The 27,030-nt window shown below is 37.9% G+C and overlaps 1 protein-coding gene across 1 annotated transcript in view; it reads left to right on the top strand.

Annotated features, from left to right (window-relative positions):
• Positions 1–27,030, top strand: part of utrn (utrophin) — a 174,570-nt gene that overhangs the window by 18,003 nt on the left and 129,537 nt on the right. Inside the window, 41 exon segments of the mRNA XM_033991111.2 lie at positions 1,465–1,580; positions 1,696–1,859; positions 5,747–5,962; positions 6,856–7,037; positions 7,325–7,475; positions 7,546–7,665; positions 8,100–8,201; positions 8,539–8,646; positions 8,732–8,911; positions 8,990–9,144; positions 9,218–9,341; positions 9,454–9,541; positions 10,216–10,457; positions 10,700–10,853; positions 11,635–11,762; positions 12,536–12,673; positions 13,510–13,623; positions 13,701–13,856; positions 14,304–14,474; positions 14,546–14,737; positions 15,530–15,664; positions 16,608–16,712; positions 16,714–16,758; positions 17,218–17,379; positions 17,807–17,938; positions 18,057–18,230; positions 18,438–18,593; positions 18,668–18,838; positions 19,413–19,592; positions 19,676–19,804; positions 20,096–20,266; positions 20,503–20,559; positions 20,673–20,858; positions 22,191–22,328; positions 22,405–22,494; positions 22,604–22,774; positions 23,220–23,392; positions 24,383–24,533; positions 25,135–25,310; positions 25,704–25,839; positions 26,145–26,294. Coding sequence (XP_033847002.1) covers positions 1,465–1,580; positions 1,696–1,859; positions 5,747–5,962; positions 6,856–7,037; positions 7,325–7,475; positions 7,546–7,665; positions 8,100–8,201; positions 8,539–8,646; positions 8,732–8,911; positions 8,990–9,144; positions 9,218–9,341; positions 9,454–9,541; positions 10,216–10,457; positions 10,700–10,853; positions 11,635–11,762; positions 12,536–12,673; positions 13,510–13,623; positions 13,701–13,856; positions 14,304–14,474; positions 14,546–14,737; positions 15,530–15,664; positions 16,608–16,712; positions 16,714–16,758; positions 17,218–17,379; positions 17,807–17,938; positions 18,057–18,230; positions 18,438–18,593; positions 18,668–18,838; positions 19,413–19,592; positions 19,676–19,804; positions 20,096–20,266; positions 20,503–20,559; positions 20,673–20,858; positions 22,191–22,328; positions 22,405–22,494; positions 22,604–22,774; positions 23,220–23,392; positions 24,383–24,533; positions 25,135–25,310; positions 25,704–25,839; positions 26,145–26,294 — 5,989 coding nt within the window.

Consider the following 27,030-nt stretch of genomic DNA (forward strand, 5'->3'; position numbering starts at 1 on the left):
ATGCCAATATGCCTCTGGGTAAACCATATAAAATACTTCTATAAAAGATTTTCTCAATAATCTAAATTGCCATGCCTTTTCTGTTTTGAATTAAGGCAGGATTAGCTGATCTTGTTTAGGAGTGAAAGAGTCTGCTAGGAATTTAGAAAATTGATAGTCAGTCAGCATTGGTTATAAATCATTGTATATTTTGGCTACATCAATCAGGCATGAATGTATGGCAATAAACAACTGTAGGATTTATTACACAGCAATAAACATTTGGCTTGAAAAAGTTTGTGCTGATTTGACAATGGCCTTAGTTGTAATTGCTTGATAACTGGGCTGTTTAGGTAGTTTGCCTAACAAACTGTTAACCTCTTTTTGCCAGTGATGATGAGGATTTAAACAGCTTGTTACAAATTGTTCTCCTGATATGCTGTGCTGTGTATCTATCAAAGTAGGTCAAGGAATTAAAAATGTTTTGTGCAGAAAGCAAAGTGCGGCCAGTGTGATCCGATCCTGCAGGAGGGCTGCCAAAATATATATAGTTAATGCTGGATTTAGTAGAGAATGAAAAAGAACCATGTGAAATTTGGTATGTTGTGATTAGCAATTTCAAAATAAGTATTAAATTAAATATCTTTAAAAAGGTTAAAAAGTCCTCAAAATATTGCATATAATGGGAAGGTAAACCCCATTAATACAACTAATTTGTTTATAAGTGCTTTGGCTCATCAGAGAGGTTATGGCTGCGTACTCCGCTTGCCCTGTCACTGTTTGCTCTGTTGATGTATATGAGGAGAGGAGGGCAGCGTCATAGATCTCCTCTGCTGTGTAACCCTTTGTGGAGAGCAGCCGTTCACACACAGGCCTCTGATCTGTGAGAAAAAAAAATCTGTTGGTTTAGACTTAGACCAGGGTTTAAGTGGATCACTGAACCTACACATTCCACTTTCAGTCAGCCCCAACTGTATGCGATGTAGAGCCCTATAGTATAAACATGGGTTTCAGAATGACATAAAATTAGGGCAGTTTCCATAGCAATTAACAAGATAAAACATAATATCCTATCTTTTGACTGATGAAAATCCCTCTAAATGTTGCCTATCGGGAAGGGGAACAGGAAGCTGAAATAATCAGATATATTTATCTCATTCCTTCATTCAGGTAAAGGTATTATATTATTCAAATAAAATAATGTTTCTTTTGCTAGCTGGCTCATAAAAATACTACAGTTCAAAAAACAAAAACAGAAAACGTTGAATAACTATAGCAATGCAAGCATATAATCACTATGAGTGAGTTTAATAAAATTACAGTACTTTATTTAGTTGCGGATGTCATGCATGGCACATACATGAAGATGCGGATTAGCTGTAATAAATCTAAAAAAGGAATAACTGAAAGTGCAAATAATAAAGTTCTAGTTATATAACTCTTGTCTGCTTAATGCTTCAGTCACATTATATCTCTTCTGTTCAGACCGAATGCTTTTAGCTGGGACCATGTGACCAGAATGAGTCCTATGGAAAGGCTGGATAATGCCTTTACTGTGGCCAAAAATCAGCTCAATATTGAGAATCTGCTGGACCCTGAAGGTAAAAAATATCAAAATATGACGCAGAAATTCTGAATAAAATTAAATATTTTCCTACAAGAATTCTCAGACCTATTTGACTTTTCTGTAGCCCAACCTCTCACTGTCTCTTTCAGATGTAGCTGTGCAGTTACCGGACAAGAAGTCCATCATAATGTACGTGACATCGCTGTTTGCTGTGTTGCCCAAAGACGTTACCATGGATGCAATCAGAGAGGTAGAGACACTGCCTCGAAAACACAAAGGGGAGGCAGAAGCTGGAGCTGCTCTCACTGCTCAGGTACATTTCTTATTAACTAACAGCTCAGAGAATATTTTGGTTTAAATTGACACTTTCGGACCAGATCTAACACAGGGCCAAACTGATACCAGAACAAATGTACTTCTAAAACTGCACAAAAGCAGTTCTAACAAAGTTGGTCTAAATTGGCAAACAGACAAATTATTTTTTATAATTCCTACTTGATTTAAGCATCTGTAATGGCAATGGTCTTAATTTCTTTTTTTAAATTTTTAATTTATTAATTTTTTTATTGAAGAACAACCAGTGACAGAGAAAAACATACAATATTTACAGCTTACTATATACAGAGAAGGGTTTGGCATTTGGTGTGTGTATCTGTGTATCTGTCTTGGTTTTCTTTGTAAATATGTGTGTGAGTGTGTGTGTGGAGGAAAGAAAAAAAAAAAACTGAGGAGAGAGAAAAAAAAATCATACTAATAATAATAGTGAAAATAACAATAACAGGTTTTATTATTGCTGTCATACTCCGTGATCAATGATGCTGGTCAATATTGCTCAATATCAGTTTTGTGGTCCTAATGGTGGTATTTGTTATTTAGGTTGAAATGTATGGTGTGTGTGCGTGTCCTGTACAATGGGGCAGTACCCCCTAGGAACGGACCCATTCCTTGCTAGCCCTAATCTTTTTATGCATTTGTTGTTAATTATTATTGTTATTATCGATTAATAATTAATTTAGCATTAATAATAATAATTATGATTGTGTATTTATATTTATATATATTATATATATTTATATTTAATAATTTGTGTTATTTATTGTCATATTTAATATGTGTGTTTATATTCATTCATTTATTTATCTCCATCAGAACCACAAAATAATTCAATAAATAAATTAGTTAATGAATAAGGGAATAATAATGACAATAATAATAGTGACAGCAATACTAGAAACCTGTACATATAATGTGGTATGATTGCGTGTGGCGTGTGTGTATGTGTCTTTGTAGGAATGGGAATGTGTATAGGAGTGTGCGTGGCGTTCTCATTAATTAATTATGTTAATGGTGTTATAATAGTCTAATGGTGGAGTTTATGTTGTTGATATTGATGACTGATTGAAAACAATATTAAAGTGGTTTATGAATGGTGTCCAGGTTCCCATGAAAGACGGTATGTCATCCTCAAAGTATGCTGTCATATGAGAGGTTGAAATGTGATGGATGAGAGAGTTAGACCAGTGTTTGATGTTTATTGAGTGTTTTGATTTCCAGTTTTGTAGAATTATTTTCTTGGTGATAGTTAGAGATGTCAACAAACTGTTTTTACATTTAGGTGGTATGGTGAAAGTTGTAATAATGCCAAGTAAACATAGAGATGGGGAGGGAGGAATTCTGCAGGTCAGTATGTCTGAGTTTATGTGTGACTGTGTTCCAAAAAACCTGAACTGGTGTACATTCCCAGAGTGCATGTAAATATGTGTCTGTGACTCCCATGGTGCATTGTGAACAGGTGTCTGTGTCTGTTAGTCCCATTTTGTATTTGGGTGATGCGTGTCCTGTGGATAACTTTGTGTTGGATAAGTTGTAGATTAGTGTTGGATGTCATTGAGAACATATTTTTGCACATTTCTGTCCAGAGTTTGTATGTAGATGGTGTATCTATATCTGTGTTCCATTTGAGTTGTGGTGCATGTATTATGTTGTCTGAATGGATAAGTCTGTATAGATTAGAAATTAGTTGCTTTGGTTTCTTGATATTCTTTATGTTTTCTAATAGTTGAGGGGGATCCAGGGTATTATTAGTTATATTAATCTTGCTTTGGATAATGGATTGGAAGTAAGGATGGATTTGTAAGTATTGAAAGCGATTATTGTTGTTGATTTCGAACTGTTCCATAAGTTGCCTAAATGTTATGAATTTATTGTTGTGGAATAAGTGGTGAAGGTGAGTAATGCCTTTTTGTTCCCATGTGCGATAGTGAAGCGGGGTACTATTCATGTGAAAGTCAGGGTTGTGCCAGATGGGGGTGTATTTACAAGGTGCCGTGGAAGAATTGATTACTTTTAAAGCTTTCCACCAGGCTGTCATGGTCTTCATTTCTAACTGAATCACCTGAAAGAAATGCGTTTGTCCATAAAACCACATTGTCCAATAGCGTGGCTTCATTTGTTCCAATTGTTTGTTAAGCCTGCCTCTGGAAAATACCTCCACTTTTACCACCATTGCTTCTTGTGATAAAACTCAGCAGGAGCAGTCACACTGGGAGCACAACTATGACTCACCCTTGTAACTTTGGTTTAAACTGGCCAAAATATATTGCTGTAAAAGAAAGGAAAACAGACCCAAACTGGAGTTAACCCTGAAAATAAACCACACCTGACTGGTAACTTCAATTGGTTATCAGACTGGGGTTATCTGGATTAAACCAAGACTATATACTTACCACTTACTATTACCAACTAAATACTTAGTTACTTGCTGGTAACCTCAATGCTTTTTTCTGGAGGGACCTTAGGAATAAAGTGAGCATGGAAATGCAAAAGACTTATTTTAGTACATAAATATAACAAGTTTGATGTATATTTATATGTGTATTTGTTGTATGGTGTAATTGTATTGCTCAAAATCTCCAGAAACCACCCAAGGGTTTACTGCTGCATACTAAACACTCCCTGGAACAAATGCTGGAAAAGTTTTCTTTAAAAGTGCTCGGATTGGTTTAACACGAGTTTTTTCCTGGCACATTTCCTTTGCTCTGTAGGAAGTGATGTATATGGCTGGTGCTAAAGAATGCAGTGAAAAGTAATGTACAATTGTATTTTTAACCATGTGCTTTCGTTGAATACAAAATTTATGGCCTTGCTAAATGCTGAATGATTGCAGTGCACATTGTTCTACCACCTTCTGGTTTAAATAGGCTCATGTGGTACATGGTTCTGTATCAGATTAAAAAAAAAACATCTGTCAGTGATAAAACATTGTGGAATGAATAATAACTCACTAAACAATGTACAAACAATGTTTAAAGGGGATGGGATGATTGGGTAGAACAAACTCAATCCTTCTTATCCTGCTACTGCTTCCACTCCTATAGTTATCTGGAACTAAATTTGTAAATACCACTATTACAACTTAACTATACCATTACTTTTGTCCCTCTTCTTGATTAAATAATTGTTAATATATCTTCATTAGCAGTTAATCAACAACATATACCCTTCTAAACCTGCAACCACAACTATACTTTACTGTAGTACCCATTTTTTTTGTCTTACTATTATCTGCAGAATGAGGACTGACTTGCCAGGCCTGGGCACCTCCCTGTCTCTCAAAAGACCTAATGTTTTTTTGAGCTGGGCATGTCACCTTATATGCTCTAACTGCTCACACCCCTGCCAGAGGTGTAATATGCTTTCTGATGTGAACGGGGTGAAGCAGGAACCTATGTAACGTAATACAGATGCAACTATCCGAGCTTGACTATTATAACAAAACTGTAATTAAGAGCAATAATTAATAATATTAAAATCCAATGTTTAGAAATCCAGAGGGATTATTATAGAAAGATGTAAAATGATGCACAATGGAAATACATGTCTGCTTAAACTGATGTGTGCCTTACAACTTGTGTTAAAATTAATCTTCTTGTTCAGTTTACTCAATATTTAGTTGGGTCATTGCACAAATATATTTTAAAAACGTGTTAAATTAAAAGCCATTCTGGGGACTAGTGTTGTGAATTACCTGAGGCTGTAAGCACTGTGATACCTCCATCAGATTACTTAATTGTTAATCTGTGTTTGTTTTATCTGTTCCTATTCAAATAAACAATAAATAAATAAAAATAAATATATAGAGAGAATTTGATAGTTTGATATAATAAGGTGTTGACTTGTTTTGTTTCCCTGGATGTTCAGAGGGACGAGGCAGGTAGCAGCCCCCGTCCTGAGACCCCCAGCACAGTGACCGAGCCGGACATGGAGCTGAGCTTTTCGGAGGTGGACTTGGACACGTACCAGACCACTCTGGAGGAGGTGCTGACCTGGCTCCTAGAGGCAGAGGACACCTTACATGGGCAGGAGGAGGTCTCTGACGATGTGGAGGAGGTCAAGGATCAGTTTCACACACATGAGGTAGGACCTGTGCATAAAACAATGTAGAGAGCATTTTAAAGGCACACTTTGTATCTTTTCTGGTAAAGGGTTCAGCACCTGCTTGTTTGGATGCTAATGTTTTGTTTTGAAAGAGATCAAGGAACAATTTACACTCATGAAGGACCTGTGTATAAAACATTGTAGGCAGTATTTCAAAGGTGTACTAGCTGAGGGACCAGCATCTGCTTGTTTTCATGATAATGTTATTGTGTTGCCTGGAATATTCCACAATATGGCCTTAAACTCCATGGAGGCAAGCAAGTGGTACAACTAGGTCAAATGACAGGTTGGATATTTGGCGAGGCAAGCTGCTCACATATTTTCCAAGGTATTATTGGGCAATAATAACAAATATAATTTAATAAGTCAAGTTAATGTCATACAGTGGAACATTCCAGGCAAATGATTTAAATCAAATTAATGCTGGTAATGAGAGTTCTAATTTACTTGTGTTGTTATAGTGCAATATTCATGCAGTGGTTCATGGTGCTGCAAATATAGATACATCATGGTACATTAGACGTTGAGTTTTAACAACAGGCAGGTACTTGTAACTTTGTGTCGAACTATGATATGATATGATGCCAAGGCAGCAGTGTAATGTCTGGAATCCAGGTCGAAGCAGAAAGCTGTTTGTTTGACTGTGCACAACACACTCAAAGCCTCTTTACTCATTAACAGCCAGGAGTGTGAGTAGCTTTGAAAAATCAGTCCCATTTGATTAAGCTTGTTCCTCAAACTACTGAACTCCCTCCGTTTATTTCTGTGTTAATTCCCACAGAAATTCCCCACCCAAAAACAAAAAAGTTCTATTATTTTTTTTCCCCAATTTGATCTAATAATATAAATATACTTTGACTTTCTGTATCTAGACCTTTATGATGGAACTGACAGCGCACCAGAGCAGCGTGGGGAATGTCCTTCAGGCAGGAAACCAGCTGATCGCTCAGGGCCACCTTTCAGAGGAGGAGGAAGAGGAGATCCGGGAACAGATGACTCTTTTAAACTCACGCTGGGAAAGTCTCCGAGTGGCCAGCATGAACCGCCAGGCCAGGTGATAACTCCAAAAAATATGTTTGCATCTTGTATTATTTGGTGCATCCCCTTGTAGTGTTGTAATATTACCATGTGGTCTATTACTTATTCTGAAAATGATCAAGAGTCAAGACTGTTCTAAAATCTGAAACGGGAAATGTCCAATTTTAATTTTAATTTCTTCTGTATCGATACTTATACAAATGAGTATATGATTCTCTGATACCATTATCAAAACTAAATAGTTTGGCAACTTTACTCTCTTGTAATTGTGTGTTTCTTTATTTGTTGTTGTTTTATCTCCAGGTTACATGAAGTCCTCATGGAACTTCAACAGCAGCAGTTACAGCAGCTCTCTGATTGGCTGACAGAAACTGAGGCCAGAATCAGAAAAATTGAGACTGAACCAGGGGCGAAAGACCTAGATACATACAAAGAACAAATAGAGCAACACAAAGTAAGTTAAATTGTACTAATAACATCACACATATATTTTATTTACATATGTTTACATTACTTGTGTTTAGATGCTTCAGAACGACCTAGAGGCTGAGCAGGTGAAGGTGAACTCTCTAACACACATGGTGGTGGTGGTTGATGAGAACAGTGGTGACAATGCCACTGCTGCATTGGAGGAGCAACTACAAGTAAGTACCACACTTTTTCAGTTTCTTTCTACATATGGTAACACTTTAATTTACAGACCACACGTGAATGGAGTAAGTGAGCTAGTTTGTGGTTATTCAGCTTAGTAGTTATAAAACACTTTATAACACACACTTAATGGTTAATAAGATTATAATGTATGTACAATAAGTAAAGATTGCTAATAATGCTAATGAGTACTTAACAGAAAGAAAACTGTTTATAGCTGAATATTTGAAGTACCGTATTATACTGACAGAGATGTAATTGAGCACTTGTGTTTTTTACTGTTTGTTAGCCCTTAATGTATTGTCCCTAAACTAAAGTACTACAGTATTACCCTACATATTGATTGGATTTTATATCTTGAAAGGCCCTTATTATGGGTTACTGTGGGTTCCTGTAGGTGACAGTGTACAATCTCTATACTTTTCAGTCTTTAGGGGAGCGATGGGCTGCGGTGTGTCGCTGGACAGAAGAGAGGTGGCACAAGTTGCAGGAAGTCTATATGGTCTGGCAACAACTTCAGTCAGACCAGGTGAAAGGCCAATATTTATAAGTGTGAATGTAACTTTACCATGCAAGTACATTTCTTGATCTTTTACATTTTCATTTTATAAACATTCTGTACTTAAAAGACTTTAACAACCTTCAGAAAAACAGCTCATATTTTCCTGATAGCCTATAAACCCCACAAATGACTGCTTCCTCACTATTTGTTTTGTCTGTTTTGTCTGTCCTGTCCTTGTTTTGTGTTACACTGTTGTTAAGTGTCTTTGAGTTACCATGAAAAGCGTTATATAAAATTGATGTATTATTATGATTATTATTATTATTATTAACAAATGCAAATATTCTTCCATCTTTCATCTTAGAGTTTATTTAGAGAATGGTTGGCAGAAAAAGAGGAGGCCTTGAATAAAGTCCAAACTAGTAACTTTAAGGACCAAAGTGAAATGAATACAAATCTCCGACAATTAGCGGTACGTATATAGATTGTCTGCATAGTAATGTATAACTTCCTATAGCAACTTAGTTTGTAAAAATGCCTATTTGCTTTGTGAGCAGATTCTTAAAGAGGACATGGAGAAGAAAAAGCGGACTCTGAACCAGCTGTCTGATGCAGGGCAGGATGTGATGTCATTACTGCGGAGCTCTGAGGCTGGAGTAAAGATAGAGACAGACACTGAAGAGCTGACCCACCGATGGGACAACCTGGTTCAGAAACTAGAGGACTGCTCCTTCCAGGTCAGCGAAGTGTCCCCTTGAATAATTTAACAAATTTTTTTGTACATTAAAAACAGCCCAAATTTGTATAACTTGTAGGTGATGGAAGTCGTAGCCGATGCTGGGATGACTCAAGTGAAGGAGCGGGTGGTTGTGGATACAACTGTGGTCTCCTCCAGTACTGACCAGGAAGTAGCTCCCCCTGCCCCTCCAAAGAAACGCCTGGTAGAGACTGAACCACAAGTTAGACAAGTGTAAGTGTACTGTTTAAAATACACACCCTATGTATTGTACAATACAGTTAACTTTCAATATCTTTGTCTTTAGGTTTGAAAATAAGTTATCAGACTTTTTAATCTGGATAAAAGCATGGAAGACCACAACGCAAACATTAGCCACTGGAAATCTAGAGGCCACCACTGATGCGACTGACCTACAGGGCAAACTAAATGTAAAAAAATATTATTGTGGAATTGTTTTTATTATTTAAAGTAGGTATATAAGGTTTATATTTGAGTTATTAAAATATGGTGTAACTAGATGTCTGTGTTTAATTTCTCTAGGAACTGGAAGAGGAGCTAAATTCAAAGGAAGCTTCAGTCGGACAAGTAATTCAGGAAGGACGAGGGTTGGTGGAGCAGCTGGAGAGAGGTATAAACTGAAATTACACACACTTTTTAACAGGGAAGTGGAGCTATAGTAGGAACATGTACCAAACTCTGTAAATACTACTACAATGACGCACAGTACCTGCCCACCTGCACAAGCTAAAATGTTCAACTTCCTTGTAAAACAGTGTCCATAGTGCAAAGTTTTACTGGTGCGTACTATATGAAGGGTTGTCACAGTCTTTTCTTTATTGTTAATTATGATTATGTATAAAGTAATAACATTTAGCAGATTGCAGGTTTTATGATTCAGATTACAGTGGAATGATTTTATGGTGCTCTTAATGTGAACATGATGAAACTACTCAAAATAAGTATTGGGTAAACGTTACTTACAAAATTAGATACAAAATTAGGCATTAAAAAAAACAAAACATTTTTAGTACAATACTACAACTAAAACTTTGATGCATTCACAACATCTCTTTCATCTACTACTTTTTCTACACATATTGGCACTGTTGTCCATGCACTCTCAGAAATTCTTCCAAAAAACATGTGTTGTTTTGCTTAGTTACTTTATAGTTTTGACAGTGTGAGGCTTTACATTTCACATCCCAAATAATTCCTTGGCACCCACTCCTTCCTTTGTATCCTTGAATCCTTGTATTTAATTTTCTCCACTGAATTTAAACCAAATGATGGTTTGCCTTGCAGAGGGAGTGAGCATGGATCTGGTGAGGACAGACCTGGAGTTGTTACAGACCGAATGGGATGTGTGCGTGAGGGAGCGGCAGGCGGCCCGGGACAGAGTACAGACCCAGAGCCGCTTCAGAGCTGTTTCTACAGAACTTAGTGAGGTGGACCAGGCCCTCGTCCAACAGGACAACTGGATCCTCTCAACTACAATAGACAAATCTGATGTAGAGGAACTCCGCAAACTCAGTCAAGAATCTAAGGTAAAAATGTTTGGAATAGTTGGGTCCTAGCAAACAGAATGCACATGCTCAAAGGAAAATATTGCATACTGCACATTATAATATTGCACAATTGGTAAATGAATGTAAGGGTGAAATAGCCTACACTACATCACTTGCTGTCTGACAAATCTGTGCATGCCAATGAAAGCAATGAATGAAAATGTATCTGTTAAATCTTAAGTCATTTCAGGTTATTAATGCATATCCATTTGCCATTTTAGTTAAGACTGGCTGAAGTAAACTCTTTGGGCTCTCAGCTGGAGCACTTGTCCACTGAAGCAGGGCCCTCGCTCAGAGACACAGTGGTGCTGGTGTCTGCGCATCATGCCTCCACTCTGCAACAGCTACAGGGCAAAGAGGAGGAGATCTGCACAGGTAATTACAATAGTATTATGTTTCAGACTAGAGAGCAGACTGCCCTCAGGCATTCCCTTATAAGAAAACAGAGATGCTGTCATGAGTTACGATCTCTGGTCTCCATGACAGTGAGATGTAAATGTTAGATTTAATATTATGAAAAAGAACAGCCAAGACTAGTGACTGGTTCATGGCCTTTTATGGTCTCTTCATGTGCTCTGGTGTTGAATGTGTGAGTGAAAAATCAAACTTTGGTGATGTGACTTTTCTAATCACTTGACGTTTTACCTGTGGAATTTATACATAGTGCTCTTGGCTAAAACATTGTCTAAAAGGAGGCTTGTCATCTAAAGAGCAACCTAAAGTGTGTGTGTGTGTGTGTGTGTTTGTCTTTCTGTGCCTTTGAGCCTGTCTGACTGTGTGGATTTGGACAGGGGCCAAACTAAACCATTTTGTTTCAGCTTGAAGGCCATTCACCCTTTATCTATGGGGCCCCTATGTATGTCTTTATAGCTCTCCACTAGCCATGCTCTGTGTGTGTATATATAAACCAGATTATGTAAGCGTTAAATTACCTGCTAATTAAAACACAACTGGTGCAAGTGCAGAGAGGAAGAGTCCTATAGAAAAGGGAAGTGGTGTAACTAGGCATGAAATCACACCATAACAAACAAACATTGCATATTAAAAGCAAATCCAAAATATTTAATTTTTTTTTTTTTACTACAGGTTGCACACTGACTCCTGGTGGTGACGGTGGTAATTTAACATTTACTGTAATTCCCAAATTTTGTTCCAGCTTTGGTCCAACTTGAAACCAGCCAACAGCAGCCCAGTCCAGTGGAGGCATTGGAGTCCCGGCTGACCACTCTGAAGGAGGGCCTGGTGGACATCCCGACCACAGCTGAGGCAGTGGAGCGGGCACAGGTGAGTACAAATGCAAAACATATATTATACAATTGATTTGTTTTGTTAGCTGACTCCTTAACAGTATCATCTTTTGAATCATTTGTGATTTTGACATCCACATGTTTTTTCTCAGTTAATTTGTGTCCGTGCAGTTAAATAAACAATATACTAGTGTAAGTGCTAATCTGTCCACTGTCTGTAGTTCTTTGAAAACAATGGTCTGCTTTTATGGGCTTCACGTTTCCTGTGTGTTTGAGTGTGTTTCCCTCCTCCTCCATCTTTGGGAGGAATGCTCCTTTCTTCATGCTCTTGTTATTGTGGCAGATAGGCATGGTGCCGAATTGGGGGCAGGGTCTGGGCACATTGTGGGTAGCGTGCCTGTACATGCAGCAGTGAGGCTGTAACAGCTCAGTCATTCAGCTTCATAAAGACGACACTCAGTCCCTCGAATGCAGCAAATCACCAGGAATGCATTTAACGACTAAAGTCAAACAAACAGCCAATTTACACATTATGTTTTGGTGTTATGTTTTATTTAGATTAATGATGTTGTTGATGTTGCTATTAAGTGTACTTTATTTTGTAGCAATTGCTTTTGTATCAAAAGCATAAAAGGTGACTTCCCTAGAGCATAATGTATCTCTTCTGTCAGTACACTCCACGGAGCTGTGGCTTTAGTGTAGTAACTATGGGGACTAAATAAATGATATGCCTGACAGCTTAGAAAAGAACTATGTAAGACCAGTGTGTTATCACTGCATTAAATGTTTTTTATGTTTTGTTATTTGTAGAGTCTGTGTCTTGACATTGAACAAACCCAACAAGCCACAGACCCAGCAGAACAGCAGAGATGGAGCCAACTGTCATCCAGGGCTCGAGAGGAGCTGGGGACACTGCAGTGTGTCCTGGGCAGCATGAAAGACAGTCAGGTACCAAATGATTGCAGAACTGATAGCTAATAAAAAAAAAATCTTAAAATATTTTTACATTAACATAGTGACCAATTCTAGCTTGTGGTTCCTAAGACTTAAAAAAAGACAAAAAACCTTCTCCCCCAGTTTTTATTGTAATTGTATTTTTAATTAGGTTTTATCTGGTTATATTTTTACTTGCGTGTACTGCATTTCTTTGTTCGCGCTTGTCTACAGTCTTTTGTCTATATTTCATCATATGTAGCATTTGGAAACTGCTTTATAAAATATGTTTTAGAAAAGTGGACTTAACATATATACTTTAAAAATCTATAAAAATCTATGTAAAGTATAGCACTCTAGTATAATAATCGGTATGGTAAGTCATGTTAATTTTGTGATGATGATGGTGATAATGAGGACAATGATGAATGATGACGATGGTGATGATAATGATGATGCAATGATGATGATGATGAGTGATGATGACGGTGGTGATAATGATGGTGATGACAATAATGATGATGAGTAATGATGTGATAATGATGGTGGTGATGATGATAATGATGGTGGTGATAATGATGAGAATGGTGACAATGATGATGATGAATGATGATGATAATGATGAGAATGGTGACGGTGATGATGATGATGATGATGATAATGATGGTGACGAGTGATGATGATAATGATGAGAATGGTGGTGATGATGCTGATGATGGTGACAACGATGATGATGAGTTATGATGACGATAACGATGATGATGAGTGATAATGAGGTGCTTGTTGAGACATTGTGTTAATAATACAATTGTATTAGAAATGATGATAAACTAAACTTTACTTGTTGTCAGGTACGTTTGATGGAAGTGGACCGTTGGCTGGATGCAGTGCAGGAGCTGTTGTCACGGGATGCCTCTGGGCTTGGAGATGCAGAGAGTCTACAGGAAGAACTTAATCAGTGCAAGGTTGTAATTTAAGCACTAAACCCTAGTACTTTTATACTAGTGAAATATTATTTAATAAATGTAAGGTTTCTATTTAGGAGCATGTCAATGAGATGGAGTCTGTGGAAAGTTCATTAAAGCAGATGACAGAGAATGTGAATGCTGTCCAAGCCACAGCTATAGACGGTTTGTTAAAGTGGGGCCAAGACAAACTGGACGAACGCCAAAGCAGGTGGGACAAGCTCAGCAAACGGGTAAGAAAACCATTATTTTATTAATTTATTATTGTACACTATTATTAAGTATATTGAATTCAAAAACAGTTAATCTAAATTTATTTTGCATTTATTCATGAGCCAGTCTTCTGCCAGCATGTGGTTTAGAGTGGAGTTTCGACTTTGGAGGAAGAAATTAGATTTTTGGGGGGTTAAATGACATTAAAAGTCTTAAAAGATTAAAGGTCTTGTCTTGTTTTTGTTTATTAAATCAAAACTGACTGCCACTTTTATTTAGTTTAGAAAAAGAAAATTCAATCCAAAATCAAGATTGATCAATTGGAGGATTAAAGTGTTTATATTGCCCAGCCCTAATTCAAATGGTGCTGTAAAATATGAAGCTATTATCTTCCTAGCTTTAAACTGTATGAGACTATATTTATCTGGTTATACAGTATGTGAGACTTTTTTTTTGTTCACCTGTAGTTGTTGAGCCACCGGGATTGTGTGTCAGAGAGCCAGGAGAAGCAGGTGAATCTGAGGAAGGACTTGGCGGAGATGCAGGAGTGGATGGCACAGACTGATGATGAGTTTCTTATGAGAGACTTTGAGTACAAGAGCCCAGAGGAGCTAGAGGCTGCACTGGACGAGATGAAGGTAGAATCACTGTTGTTATTATTTAAAAAGTTAATTTTTTATCTAATTTTCTATTCTCTGATCTGTCACAGAGAGCCAAAGAGGATGTGCTGCAGAAAGAAGTGAAAGTAAAGATTCTGAAAGACAACATCAACATGCTTGTGTCTCAAGCAACGCCCCCTAGTGGAGGTTATGGACCAGGGCTGACCTCAGAGCTGGAGGGAGTCCTGGGCAACTACCAGAAGCTCTGTGACCGATTTAAGAGCAAGTGTCACACATTGGAGGTAACTAAGTGTATCACCTGATAATGTATCTTTTTTTTCTAACAATAGTTTATACCAATGGTTTTGTCATTTACCATACTACACTGCCTGGCCAAAAAAAAGTCGCCACCTGGATTTAACTAAGCAAATAGGTACGGGTTGCTGCAGTTCATCAGGTCTAGGTTCAGCAACAGTATCTGCTCAAAGAATGAGGTCAGCTGGCTACATGAATATACTGAATGACCAGGTTATTCCATCAATGAATTTTTTTCTTCCCTGATGGCACGGGCATATTCCAAGATGACAATGCCAGGATTCATTGGGCTCAAATTGTGAAAGTGTGGTTCAGGGAGCATGAGACATCATTTTCACACATGGATTGGCCACCACAGGGTCCATACCTTGAACCCATTGAGAATCTTTGGGATGTGCTGGGTCAGACTCTACCATCATCAATGCAAGATCTTGGTGAAAAATTAACACACAACACACAACACTTGATGGAAATAATTCTTGTGACATTGTAGAAGCTTATCGAAACAATGCCACAGAAAATGTATGCCGTAATCAAAGTGCGTAATAAAGGCGGTCCAACGAAATATTAGAGTGTGACCTTGTTTTTGGTGGCGACTTTTTTTGTGGCCTGGCAGTGTATATCACCTGTCTTTGAAAATGTCTTAATGGTAGATGCCCTTTCTTTTATGTACACTATATTTAGATTATGTAAAATATTGTTTGAGGCATTATGTACATTATGTAGTCACCCTTTACTATTAATAATACTATTATAATTTTTATTCTTGTCTTTTGTAGGAGGTTTGGTCCTGTTGGATGGAGCTGCTTCAGTATTTGGACATGGAGCAAAGTTGGTTGAACACACTGGAGGAGAAAGTCCAAGCCACAGAACATCTCCCAGAGAACACTGAAGCTGTTAATGAAGCTTTGGAGGTACCTAATTAGAATTACTGTCAAATGCAAATGCTCTGCTTAAACCACACGACATATGATAGAACTGGACATGCAGACAGATACATTGCCTCGGGTTACCATATTTAGTTGATATATATTCCTTTTGATAACTTTTTCAAAATTTATGTGATAACAAGTGAGCAGGAGTGAAACATGTCAGACATAATCAATCTTTGTACTGTTATATGAAAATAATTCTGTAATCCATGTTGTTTTTACATTCAATATTTGTTCTGTATTTAAATTCTTGTACTTATTTAACCTCATTATCTTTGACTTTGTCTTCATTTGCCTGGTTCACTGCTATATCTGAAAAATGCCTATGGCCCACATGTCAGAACCACTCTAGTCACAGAACTGCCCCTGTTCCTTCGCACAGAGATGATGAAAACTGAAAACCCTTAAAGACAAAACATTTTTCTTGTTCCACTTGATTCTATAGTAGTTTTTAACCAGATACAAAGCTTTTTTCACCCATCATCTTTTCTGCATCTTAATTTGTATCGTGCATGTGGAAGAGGCTGCCACTGACTGTAACCTCAGGAAATGAAAACATATTTAAGGAATTTCTTAAACAACGACTTTGCTTCGGGCTCACTTCTGTCTTGAGTTCAGTTTTTGGGCTATCGCAACATTGCAACATGCTCACACCAAGTCATAGCTGCATCAGAACTGCATTGGTTTGTTTTCAAGTCTTTTTTGCTTTTAAATACTTTTGGAGTACAGAAGTGTTTAACCTTAAATTATTGGATTTTAAATTTTTATGTAGATATATATTTTTACATTATTATTTAAATTTCTTATTTCTCTTCAGCCTTACTCTACATTATCTTGTTATTTGATTTCATATTTACCTATGTATTTTTTTCCTCTAATCATAACTTTTTAAAAATGAACTATTATTAATTTGATTAATTCCCAGTCATTGGAGAGCCTACTTCGTCACCCATCAGACAACCGGACCCAGATCAGAGAGCTGAGCCAGACGCTGATCGACGGAGGCATCCTTGACGAACTCATCAGTGAAAAAACTAGAGAACTTTAACTCGCGCTACGATCAACTCAATCACCAGGTGAGGGCCTTTACTGCCCTTTACTGCCTTATTGTTTTGTGTTTTGATTGGATTGCTATGTGTCAGGGCACTGCAGCCTTTTCCTAATCCTCAAGGTGTTAGTGAGTTGATTTATCCATTTATCTATATAGATCTATCTATAATGCTTAAAATTTGTTATATCATTAAAGTTAGTGGTTGCCTGTCTCAAAAGAGTTGGCTCACAGTGACCCTCAAATTTTAGACAATAAAAAATAAGTAAACAACATGCTTTTTTGCATGTCAAAATAACAAAAAACGTTGAGGGGAAATACAATAACTCTACAAAATGTATGACTATGTAAAAATATTTCATAGGTTACATTTTCACTTAAACTACAGTAACATTATTATTTTCTTTTACATGATTGACCTATGATTGACATATCATTTGTCTGCGTATATTAATGTATTGATGATATGCTCATGTTCCCTGTGCAGGCGGTGAACCGTCAAATCAGCCTGGAGCAGCAGCTGCAGACTCTGAAGGAGAACGACCAGGCTCTGCTCACTCTACAGGAGTCTCTGAGCCAACTGGACCACACTCTCACCTCCTACCTGACCGATCGTCTCGACGCTTTCCAACTGCCACATGAGGCACAGGTACAGCTAGCTTTGGACTTTTCAATATACAAACATGAATGATGTATAAATATAGCATGCCTAATAACTACTTAATTAATACCCAAACCCTAACTCCTTAATTAAGTTGTTACTAAGCCTGAATCACTCTTAATAAACTTTATTTATTATGAATTAAGTCTTTTTTGTGCTTTATTAAGGCTGTAAATAAAATGAAAGTCTTGTCTGTGAAAACAAAGGTTATAGCTATTGAATCAGTGTATCAGCTTTAGTAGTAGACTTATGTTTGACACCGTTATTATTGTTTACACCACAGTTTCCTCCCCTTTCATTCAGTGACTGCCACATACAGAATATTTTATATATTCATAGTTTAGATTTTGAACTTTAGTTTTGAATTTAACTGTAGAGAGAAATACATGTATTTTAATGTTCATTCTTCTTTCAGACGATTGGTGCTGAGATTGCTGCCCATGAGGCCACAGTAGAAGACATGAGGAGGAGAAATGTTGCCAACTTGCCTCCTCCTTCCACGGATGGGAAGGCTGCTCGTGGAGGAACAATGCTGGATCAGTTACAGGTAACACTGCCCTCTAGTGTCAACATAGAAAACATCAGACTTCTATTTGAACTGCCTGGAAAATCTTGCCTGAAATGACATAAATGCATAAAACATGATGTGGACATTCTGCCTGCAGAGGAAATTGAGAGAGATTTCCACCAAGTACCAGCTGTTCCAGAAGCCGGCCAACTTTGAGCAACGGATGGTGGACTGTAAGAGGGTCTTAGAAGGGGCCAAGTCTGAGCTACATATTCTCGATGTGAGAGACATAGAGCCAGAGAAGATTCAGACCCACCTCACTGGCTGTATGGTGAGAAATATTCACTTTGAAAATAATGTTTTAATGTTGGTTCGCACTGTTGAATAAAATTCATGGATAATTATAATTAAGAGATTTCACAGTTTCCATCTTGAGTGAGAGTTGTCAGTGTATATGTTTGTTATCAGCCATTTCCTTGCTAAATAGTCTTTGGCTAATAAGTTTCTAATTCTTTTTTTTTTTTTGGTTTGTTTGTAGAAACTTTACAAGTTGTTGAGTGAGGTAAAGCTTGAAGTAGAGACCGTTATAAAGACTGGTCGACAGATTGTTCAGAAACAACAGACAGAAAATCCAAAAGCGATGGACGAACAACTTACCGCCCTAAAACTGCTCTACAATGATTTGGGTGCACAGGTAAGTGCAATGTAAGTCCATAGTAAAACACAGACAATGCAACTATTGATCAACAAATGTGTATTGCTTAACAGGTCACAGAGGGAAAACAGGACCTGGAAAAAGCCTTGTCCCTGTCTCAGAAGTTTCACAAAGAGAGCGCTGGTCTTCAGGAGTGGCTGAGCAGTAACGAGGCTGAGCTGCAGAAGAAAAACACCAGCGGGGACATGCCTGCTGATATTGACAGTGAAGTCGTGTGGGCCAATGTAAGTTTGAACATATGACACACTGGATCACTTTTCAGAGATGCCTAGAACAGTTCTGGAGATGCCCCTCGTTGTTTAGCGATTACAGTTCATCCCTTTCACATTTTAGCTTCTCCCAGTTCCAAGAAATTCATTTAAAACTAAATACAAAATATTATATCTAATAAAAAATGTATTTAAAGGTTCACTATGTGACTTTTTATGATCTGTCACCTAATTCATGCCATGGAGATGTTATTGCTTTTTCTGAAATTATCCTCTGTTCGGCAATAAACTTCATCATCCATCAGGCCAAGTTACAGGTCAGATCTATGGAGACAACCCCATTCAAAATAATAATGTATATTTTTCAAAGCAATAAAAATCTACACCTATAATGGAAAACATTTCAGATGGACAAGTTTAATTCTATTCTGTCGAAGATTCCAGAGAAAGCAATAACATCTCTGTGAAGACAACCCAGCAGACCTATCACTAGAAAAGTTACATAGGGCACATTTACCTTTCAGTTACATGATTTATTTGGACCCACATATTTTTCCTACCATCAGTAGGTAATGTCTCTGTGTTGTAGGGTCTGTTGAAGGAGACGGAGCGTCGTAAGACAGAGCTGTCCAGCCTGATGGAGACCAGCACTGGTCTGCAGACTTTGGTGGAGGGCAGCGATGCTCAGCTTGAGGACCAACTCTTCAGCCTCAATGAGTCCTGGGGCCAAGTCCGCACCCTGACCGAGGACTGGCTCAGTGCTGTACTGGTATGTAATAATATTAAAAGGTTTAATAAGTAAGCAGAGACAAACTTTTTGCACTCTACATGACTTGCTTTTTGTGTTTGTAGAGTCACCAAAATGAGGTTGAGATTTTGGATGAGAACTTGGCCCACATCAGCACCTGGATGTATCAGACGCAGATTCACCTTGATGAGGCAGAGAGATTAGAACCTGCCGAGAGAGAAAAGGTGGTCAAGGTATGGGATCATAAACTATAGAATAAAAATTGGTCATGCTGTTTTTTTGCAAGTTTTTGTTTAATTGTTTAGAATGTAATTTTAATTTGTATTCAAGCTGTGACACATGAAGGACTGTTCAAAAATACAAATATGGTCCCTGCGTTGCTAGCTTTGTACATGCTGTGCTAAACTTAGACTCAAGGCTGCACTGCCACCAGGGATCAAGGGAGAAAAATGATTGATTGGGTAATTTACTCATAGGGCACAGTGCTCAAATAAAAGACAAACTCTTTTGTGTTTGTTTTTTAGCGTATCCTGGATGAGCTGGAAGGGATAAGTTCGCGTGTGGACAATGTCAGGGACCAAGCTCTTCTCTTAATGACCAGCAGAGGGCCTGCCTGTCGGGATGTCATAGAGCCAAAGCTGGCTGAGCTCAACTGCAACTTTGAAAAAGTTTCACAACACATCAAAACAGCCAAGGTACACAACATTTGCTGAGCACTCCAGTCCTGAAGCACGACCCCCCACAAATGAATCACGTGATAGAAATTATTCCTAACATTTCTTAAACAGCAATTTGATGTTTCTGTTCTTGTACCCCTGTGCTGTATGTTTGTTTGCACAAATATTTTTATTTGTTTTTGATGACCTGGCCCTCTGACTTGGCCAAAATTCCCCAGAGCTCTGACTATAGTAATTATTACCTTTGCTTTCAGATGTTGACCAGTTTGGACTCTGGTGTGGTTGAAATGTTCCAGCAAGCTCCTCAACAGGTATAATATTTTAGTGCACTTGTTTCGTTGTTGACTTTTACTTTAAAAGATACAATAAATCCTTTAAAATGAAGTAAATGCTTGTTTTGAAATATATTTTTGATTAATTGCAGGTCCTGCTTAGTGATAGAGACAGAGAGATTATTCCCAGCCAAGAGGACCAAACAGACGACCAGAGTGAGGCTGTCTCCTCTGTGGTGCAGATGGACACAGAGCTGCAGGAGCTTCAGACACAGCTCCAGGACACGCTCCGGGCTCTACAGCAGCAGGATGACCAAAGCATATTGGACGATGACAAGGTACATCGCATATGCAGTGATACCAGTCTGTGAAGCTAGAAATAGCTGTTTATACTTGTAGGGCTGAAGCAAGAGAAATCTTGGTTGACTAACGTGACGTGACCATATATCTGACTTAAACTGCACGCAACAACAACTACTGATACAGACACTACTAGGAAACAGTCCATTTATCATAGACTGTGGCATTTGTATTTAAAAAGGCAGATTAAATTCATGATTCACTCCCAAATCACTCCATACCCTCTCCTTTCCGCTATATTCCTCTATATATTTATAAACTAAATGAAAATAATTAGTTGACTAAGACACCACTGGTCTTACTCATAGAAATAGGTGTTGGACTATAGGTTATGTTAAGTGATTCATTTCACAGTAGACAATTTATGGGGGATCTAATACACTTTGACATGTATAAATACACTGTCGGCGAAAAAAAAAGTTGCCACTAAAAAAAAAAAAAAGATCACACTCTAATATTTTGTTGGACCGCCTTTAGCTTTGATTACGGCATGCATTCACTGTGGCATTGTTTCCATAAGCTTCTGCAATGTCACAAGATTTATTTCCATCCAGTCTTGCATACATTTTTCACCAAGATCTTGCGTTGATGATGATAGAGTCAGACCGCTGTACAAACCCTTCTCCAGCACATCCCAAAGATTCTCAGTGGGGTTAAGGTCGGGACTCTGTGGTGGCCAATCAATCCATGTGTGAAAATTATGTCTCATGTTCCCTGAACCACTCTTTCACAATTTGAGCCCGATGAATCCTGGCATTGTCATCTTGGAATATGCCCGTGCCATCAGGGAAGAAAAAATCCATTGATGGAATAACCTGGTCATTCAGTATATTCAGGTAGTCAGCTGAACTCTTTCTTTGAGCACAGACTGTTGCTGAACCTAGACCTGCTTAGTTAAATCCAGGTGGTGACTTTTTTTTGACCAGGCAGTGTTTTACAGGTGTATTTACAACTTGACAAAAAAATATTAAGTATGTATGTAATGTTGCCAGAAAGACTACACTAGAGCTGATCAACTGAACAAGTTCAGGAACTATTCATAATGGAAAGTTGTATTGAAGTATATTAAATAAACTTTGCTGTGTGCTTCAAGGCTGTGCGTAGTGTTTAAATTTCTCTTATCACTGTTTTTTGACGTTTTGAGCCACTGACTAAGCTAACCAATCTAACGCAAGGTCACCGGTCTGTTTCAAGGAGCAGTGTATTGAACTATACGGAAATAGCTGCAGCTGCTTAACCTTTACACTTACAGCAAGTTCTTTTTGTATGCAAACTATTTTAACATGTTTTCCTCGTGGTCTGTGCACTAGATGGATGAGGAAAAAGCCAATGTGGAGGAGCTGCTTCGAAAAGGAGAGGAACTTTTGGAACAAACTTCAGACAAAGCTCAACGAGAAGAAATAAGGATCCTGCTGATGCAACTGCAGAGTCAATATTCTGCACACAGAGTAAGGCTTCCTGTCTAAATATATGCAATTACTGTATCTTAATATAATGTCTGTTAACTGTTTGTCTTTTTATTAGGAACTACGGTTGCTACGAGTCAGGCAGATTGAGGTGCATTCAACAACAACTCACACGTTTATTGAAAACACAAGAGGAATTTCAGACGAGGTAACCACATTATTTTGTAACTAGCGCACTGTACACAGATAGCATTATCGATTTTTGGGAGATCCATAGTAATTATCTTACTAATTGATTCTTTTATGTTTATTAATAGGAAATGGCCTCTCTAGATTGCAGCAGAGGCCCTTCTCGTGGCCCATCTGACTATCTGCTATCTATCAACAAAGTACTGCTTGCAATGGCTGATACTGAGCTGCTCTTGAACTCATCTGAACTCAGCGGTGGCCTGTATGAGGATTTCTCCAGCCAGGAAGACACGCTAAAAGTGAGTTATTTTGGTTTATATACTTTTAAATGTAGATGTAATAATGTGTAGCTAATGTATTTTAAGATTGAGATCAAATTAATCAAATTTTAAACAGGGCTCAGAATCAGAATCAGAAGACTTTTATTGCCATAGTCTGTGAACACAGTTCACAAACTAGGAACTTGCTTCGGTGAAAAAGTGCAACATAAACACACTGAAGATATAAACACACTGAAGATATCTCGCAGAAGATATAATGACATAAATTTGAATATAGCTCATTAGTTTAGTTTGATTTACTTGAATTGTTGATTTTTTTAATATAATAACACCTACTATGTATTATTTCAGTTCAAAAGAAAATTACGGCAATTTTAGCAGAGTAGATGAGAAATTTACACCTGCACTCCAAACCATTGCCTTTAAATTTTATTCTTCACTTTCTGTCTTGTGCTTTCTACAGAATATCAAAGAGAACCTGGAGATTTTGGAAGATCAGGTGACTGCTATACATGAGCGACAGCCAGATGTCATCCAGGACGCCTCCACCGCAGAGGTGGCTCAGATCGGAGATGCCCTCACCCAACTCAATGCTGAGTGGGATCGGATCAACCGCATGTACAACCACCGCAAAGGGTTAGTCCATATAAATACAGAAAAGTATTAAAAAAGTGTTTGGTAACAGTCTTAATAAAATATGAGTAAAGGCATGATTCATAATGAACAGATATTTATTAAGGATGATTCAGAGTCGGTAACTACTTAATTATGGGGTTAGGGTTTTAATTACGAACTATAAACTATTCATGTCATGTTTATTATGAATTATGTCTTTCCTCATGCGTCATCAGGGAAAATAAAGGTGTAGTAATTATAAGGTGTTAACAAGGGTTCCTATATATCCATGTATGAATGTTGTTGATTTTAACATTCTGAAAAATAAATCTGTATATGTTCACTTTTGAAATGAAACATAATTTTCCCAACTGTTACAAGTAAATACTAGTTAGTAAATACTAGAAGTTATTGGTCTTTTACTATTAAAGAAAGTTTGAATGAAGCCACAGTTATAGTTAAAGACCAAGACAAACACACAAAGAAGCGCACATTGTCCTTGAACACATTTCCTGCAGGATAAACAGTACTATTCACAAACAGAGTAACCTTGATTGCTCTCATGTCTTTTGGCTAGAACTGTCTTCATTTGCTGTTCTTAATTTTGTGTTTAAAGTACACGCAACTTTAAAGTGGTAAACTAATTCTGCAGATTGCACACTAAACAAAGGCATTTTGACTATGATCACAGTTTCCTCTGGTCATCACAAAAACTAATTTTCTCAGCTTGTCTCTGACTTGATTCATTATACCATGTAGTGGAGAGCGGAATGTTCCATCTTGATAGAATCTTGTTTTGATTAGGTATTTAAATGCAATCAGCCTCTTCCTGATGCGGGCACAACATAGGTCAAAACTCCAGCTGTTGACAATAATATTTGTGATTGACTTGGCTGTATCCTAAGGAATTCTATATGCATCTCTATTATTATGTTTTATGCATGAGGGAGTGTTTTTGCTTATAAATGAGTTAGCTCTTAATACTGGTCTTGTGTATATTGTGTATCCCAGGACATTTGACTGCGCTGTGGAAGAGTGGAGGCGTTTTCACTGTGATATGAATGACATGAGTCAGTGGCTCAAAGACACAGAGACACTTCTGTCTGAGAGTGTGGGTCCTGATGGACAACTCCACCTGGATAGGGCCCGGCAACACCAACAGGTCAGCACGGCATCATGGGAAATCACGCTATGTATCTTAATGAAAGTATCCTAGATATAAAGCTACTGTCACAGTAATCTTATGCATTTGGGATACACATAATACCACAGCATACTTAATGAACACTGACCACATTTTGAGGTAAGTTTGGATAAATTATGTCTGATTTCTACTTTTCCCAAAGAATGCTCCAATACAACTGAACAGACAAATTTCTTGATTAGGTAATAGCCCTCTACATCACTGTTTAGTGCCCTTAATTTGAACATGATTTATTATATATTTGAACAGTTTAAATAGGCAGAGCAGCACCATAAGCAAAACCAGATTTTAAATAAGTCAGGTTTGTGGAGATGCAAACCTGCTCACAGTATGGACACGTGCTTTTTAAAATGTTTTTTAGTACAATAAAAACATCAAAAAAGTTACACAGTGGGGCCTTAACTTGTATTTTGAGCATCTTCATTTGGCCACTGAAACAATAAGCCATACAGATTATCTCTCTTATTAGAAGGAAGAAAAAAATCATGTTACCATTAATAACATGTGAAATGCATGTAAACTGACCGTGCTGACCACATTTTGCCCCATTATTATTTAGGAGCTGGAGGATGGTGTTGCGAGTCACCAGGCAGACCTTGCTGTGCTCAATCGTACAGGAGAGAAAATAATTGAGCAGTTGTCATCCCCTGACGGTTCCCTACTTGAAGAGAAGCTACAGTTTCTGGAACAGAGGTGGAGAGGGGTCAACCGGCAAATCCTGGACAGACAGAGAAGGTAAACATGGAAGTGTGGCCAAAAACTTGTTCCCATATTGTTAGTGGACAAATTATAATGACATACCAGGCCAGAACATCTTCCCAATTAACAGTGGTCAATATTTATCAGACCAGCAAGAGGTGGTGCACTTTAACTTGATGTTCAAATCGATTGGTGGCCACTGCCCTTCTATAAAACCTACAAGTGTTTTTATTGTTCTGTGTTAACAATGTTGACCTTCCCTCTCTCTCTACACCTCTCATTGTTTGGTCGATTGTCCTTATCACCTCAGTCAATCAGTGTGTAACAGTCATTTAAATGCAAATTCAGGATTGGATCTGTGAGCTGAGAAATGAAGATCTTAATCTCATGTTTATCTCCATATGTGTGTTTGTGTGTGTATATGTGTAGGCTTGCAGGGGCAGATTTGGCTCTCTCAGACCTGATGAGGAGGAGCACAGTGCTGGCTTCATGGCTGGAGCAGGCAGAAAACGCTGTCACCTGTCTCCCCCTCACTGTCACTGACAAGAACCTCAGAGAATTAAAGGTATGAAAGACCCAGAGCGCACTTGTGTTATAGCACGGGTGTAATGTGTGAATTTTAGAAATGATTATGTTTTTCAATATTGAACTTAATATTTACTTGGATAGTAGCAGTGCATTGACACGAAACCCACTGTAAAAGTGCAGTTTTATTTTTTTGGTTCAGTGGCCCTGACAAAGTGTGACAAAACACTGTGAGTTTAGGCTATAAAAAAATAAACTGGAAAAATGACACATTGGGTTGGTTGGAATGTTAATGTTTAAACATCAAATATTTCTGTGTGTTTTGTGTAATTTCTTTCCTATTAGGCCTTAGCTGAGCAATTAGATGCACAAAATGAGCGACTTGGTTGGTTGAACAAGCACGCTCCTCATATCCTTTCCAATCCAAGTGTCAGTCCACAGAGCAGAGATCATCATGTCGCTAAGCTACGGACCATCAATCTCAACTGGAGCAAGGTAGAAACTTTTAGTCACTCCAGCGTGATATTTAATACATTTTTTGTAAAATTACTCAATTGTTGATAAATACAACTTATGGGCTCGACACACGGGGAGCGACTAACGACAGCGTGCAGCGACACTCATTGCATAGGCTTTAAAATCGAACACACGGGCAGCGACAAACTGCAGCGACTAGCGGCAGCTTGTCACGTCGCGCTCTGTTCCAGAGCAGATCGCGAGCCTCCTACACGTCTGATTGGCTGTTTATTTGGAGGGAATTTTGAGGTTAATAGCGGTAGATGGGAAAAAGACGCTAAAATGAAATCTCGTAAAGTTTTGCTTCATTTGACTAAAATATTACAATTGGTTGCACTCTATAAAACTAAAAAAAAGCGATCCTGGGCCCACCCTATTCTGCAGCTAATTCTGTTTAATGAAAAAACCTTAAATAAATATATTTTTTTAATGTTGAATCAGTCTTTAATACATTTGGTTATTAGCCTCCATAAATTTATCTGAATTAACAAATTTGTGCATATTAACTTACCACTCATATTCACCCTGGCACCAACGAGTTCCCAGGCAGCTGCTTTTTTTGATATATCTCGGTAGTCTCTTTGAAATATGTCAAAAAGAATTGGGAAATCCGACACTGTGAGTATAATTTTCTCCTCCATGATGTTTCTGAAGTGGACAGTGCATTGGCTCGTCAATCAAACTCTCGCTGATTGGCTGTTGTGCAGGCGACAGC

Source organism: Periophthalmus magnuspinnatus, chromosome 24, assembly GCF_009829125.3.
Source record: "Periophthalmus magnuspinnatus isolate fPerMag1 chromosome 24, fPerMag1.2.pri, whole genome shotgun sequence".
NCBI classification, from domain to species: Eukaryota; Metazoa; Chordata; class Actinopteri; order Gobiiformes; family Gobiidae; genus Periophthalmus; species Periophthalmus magnuspinnatus.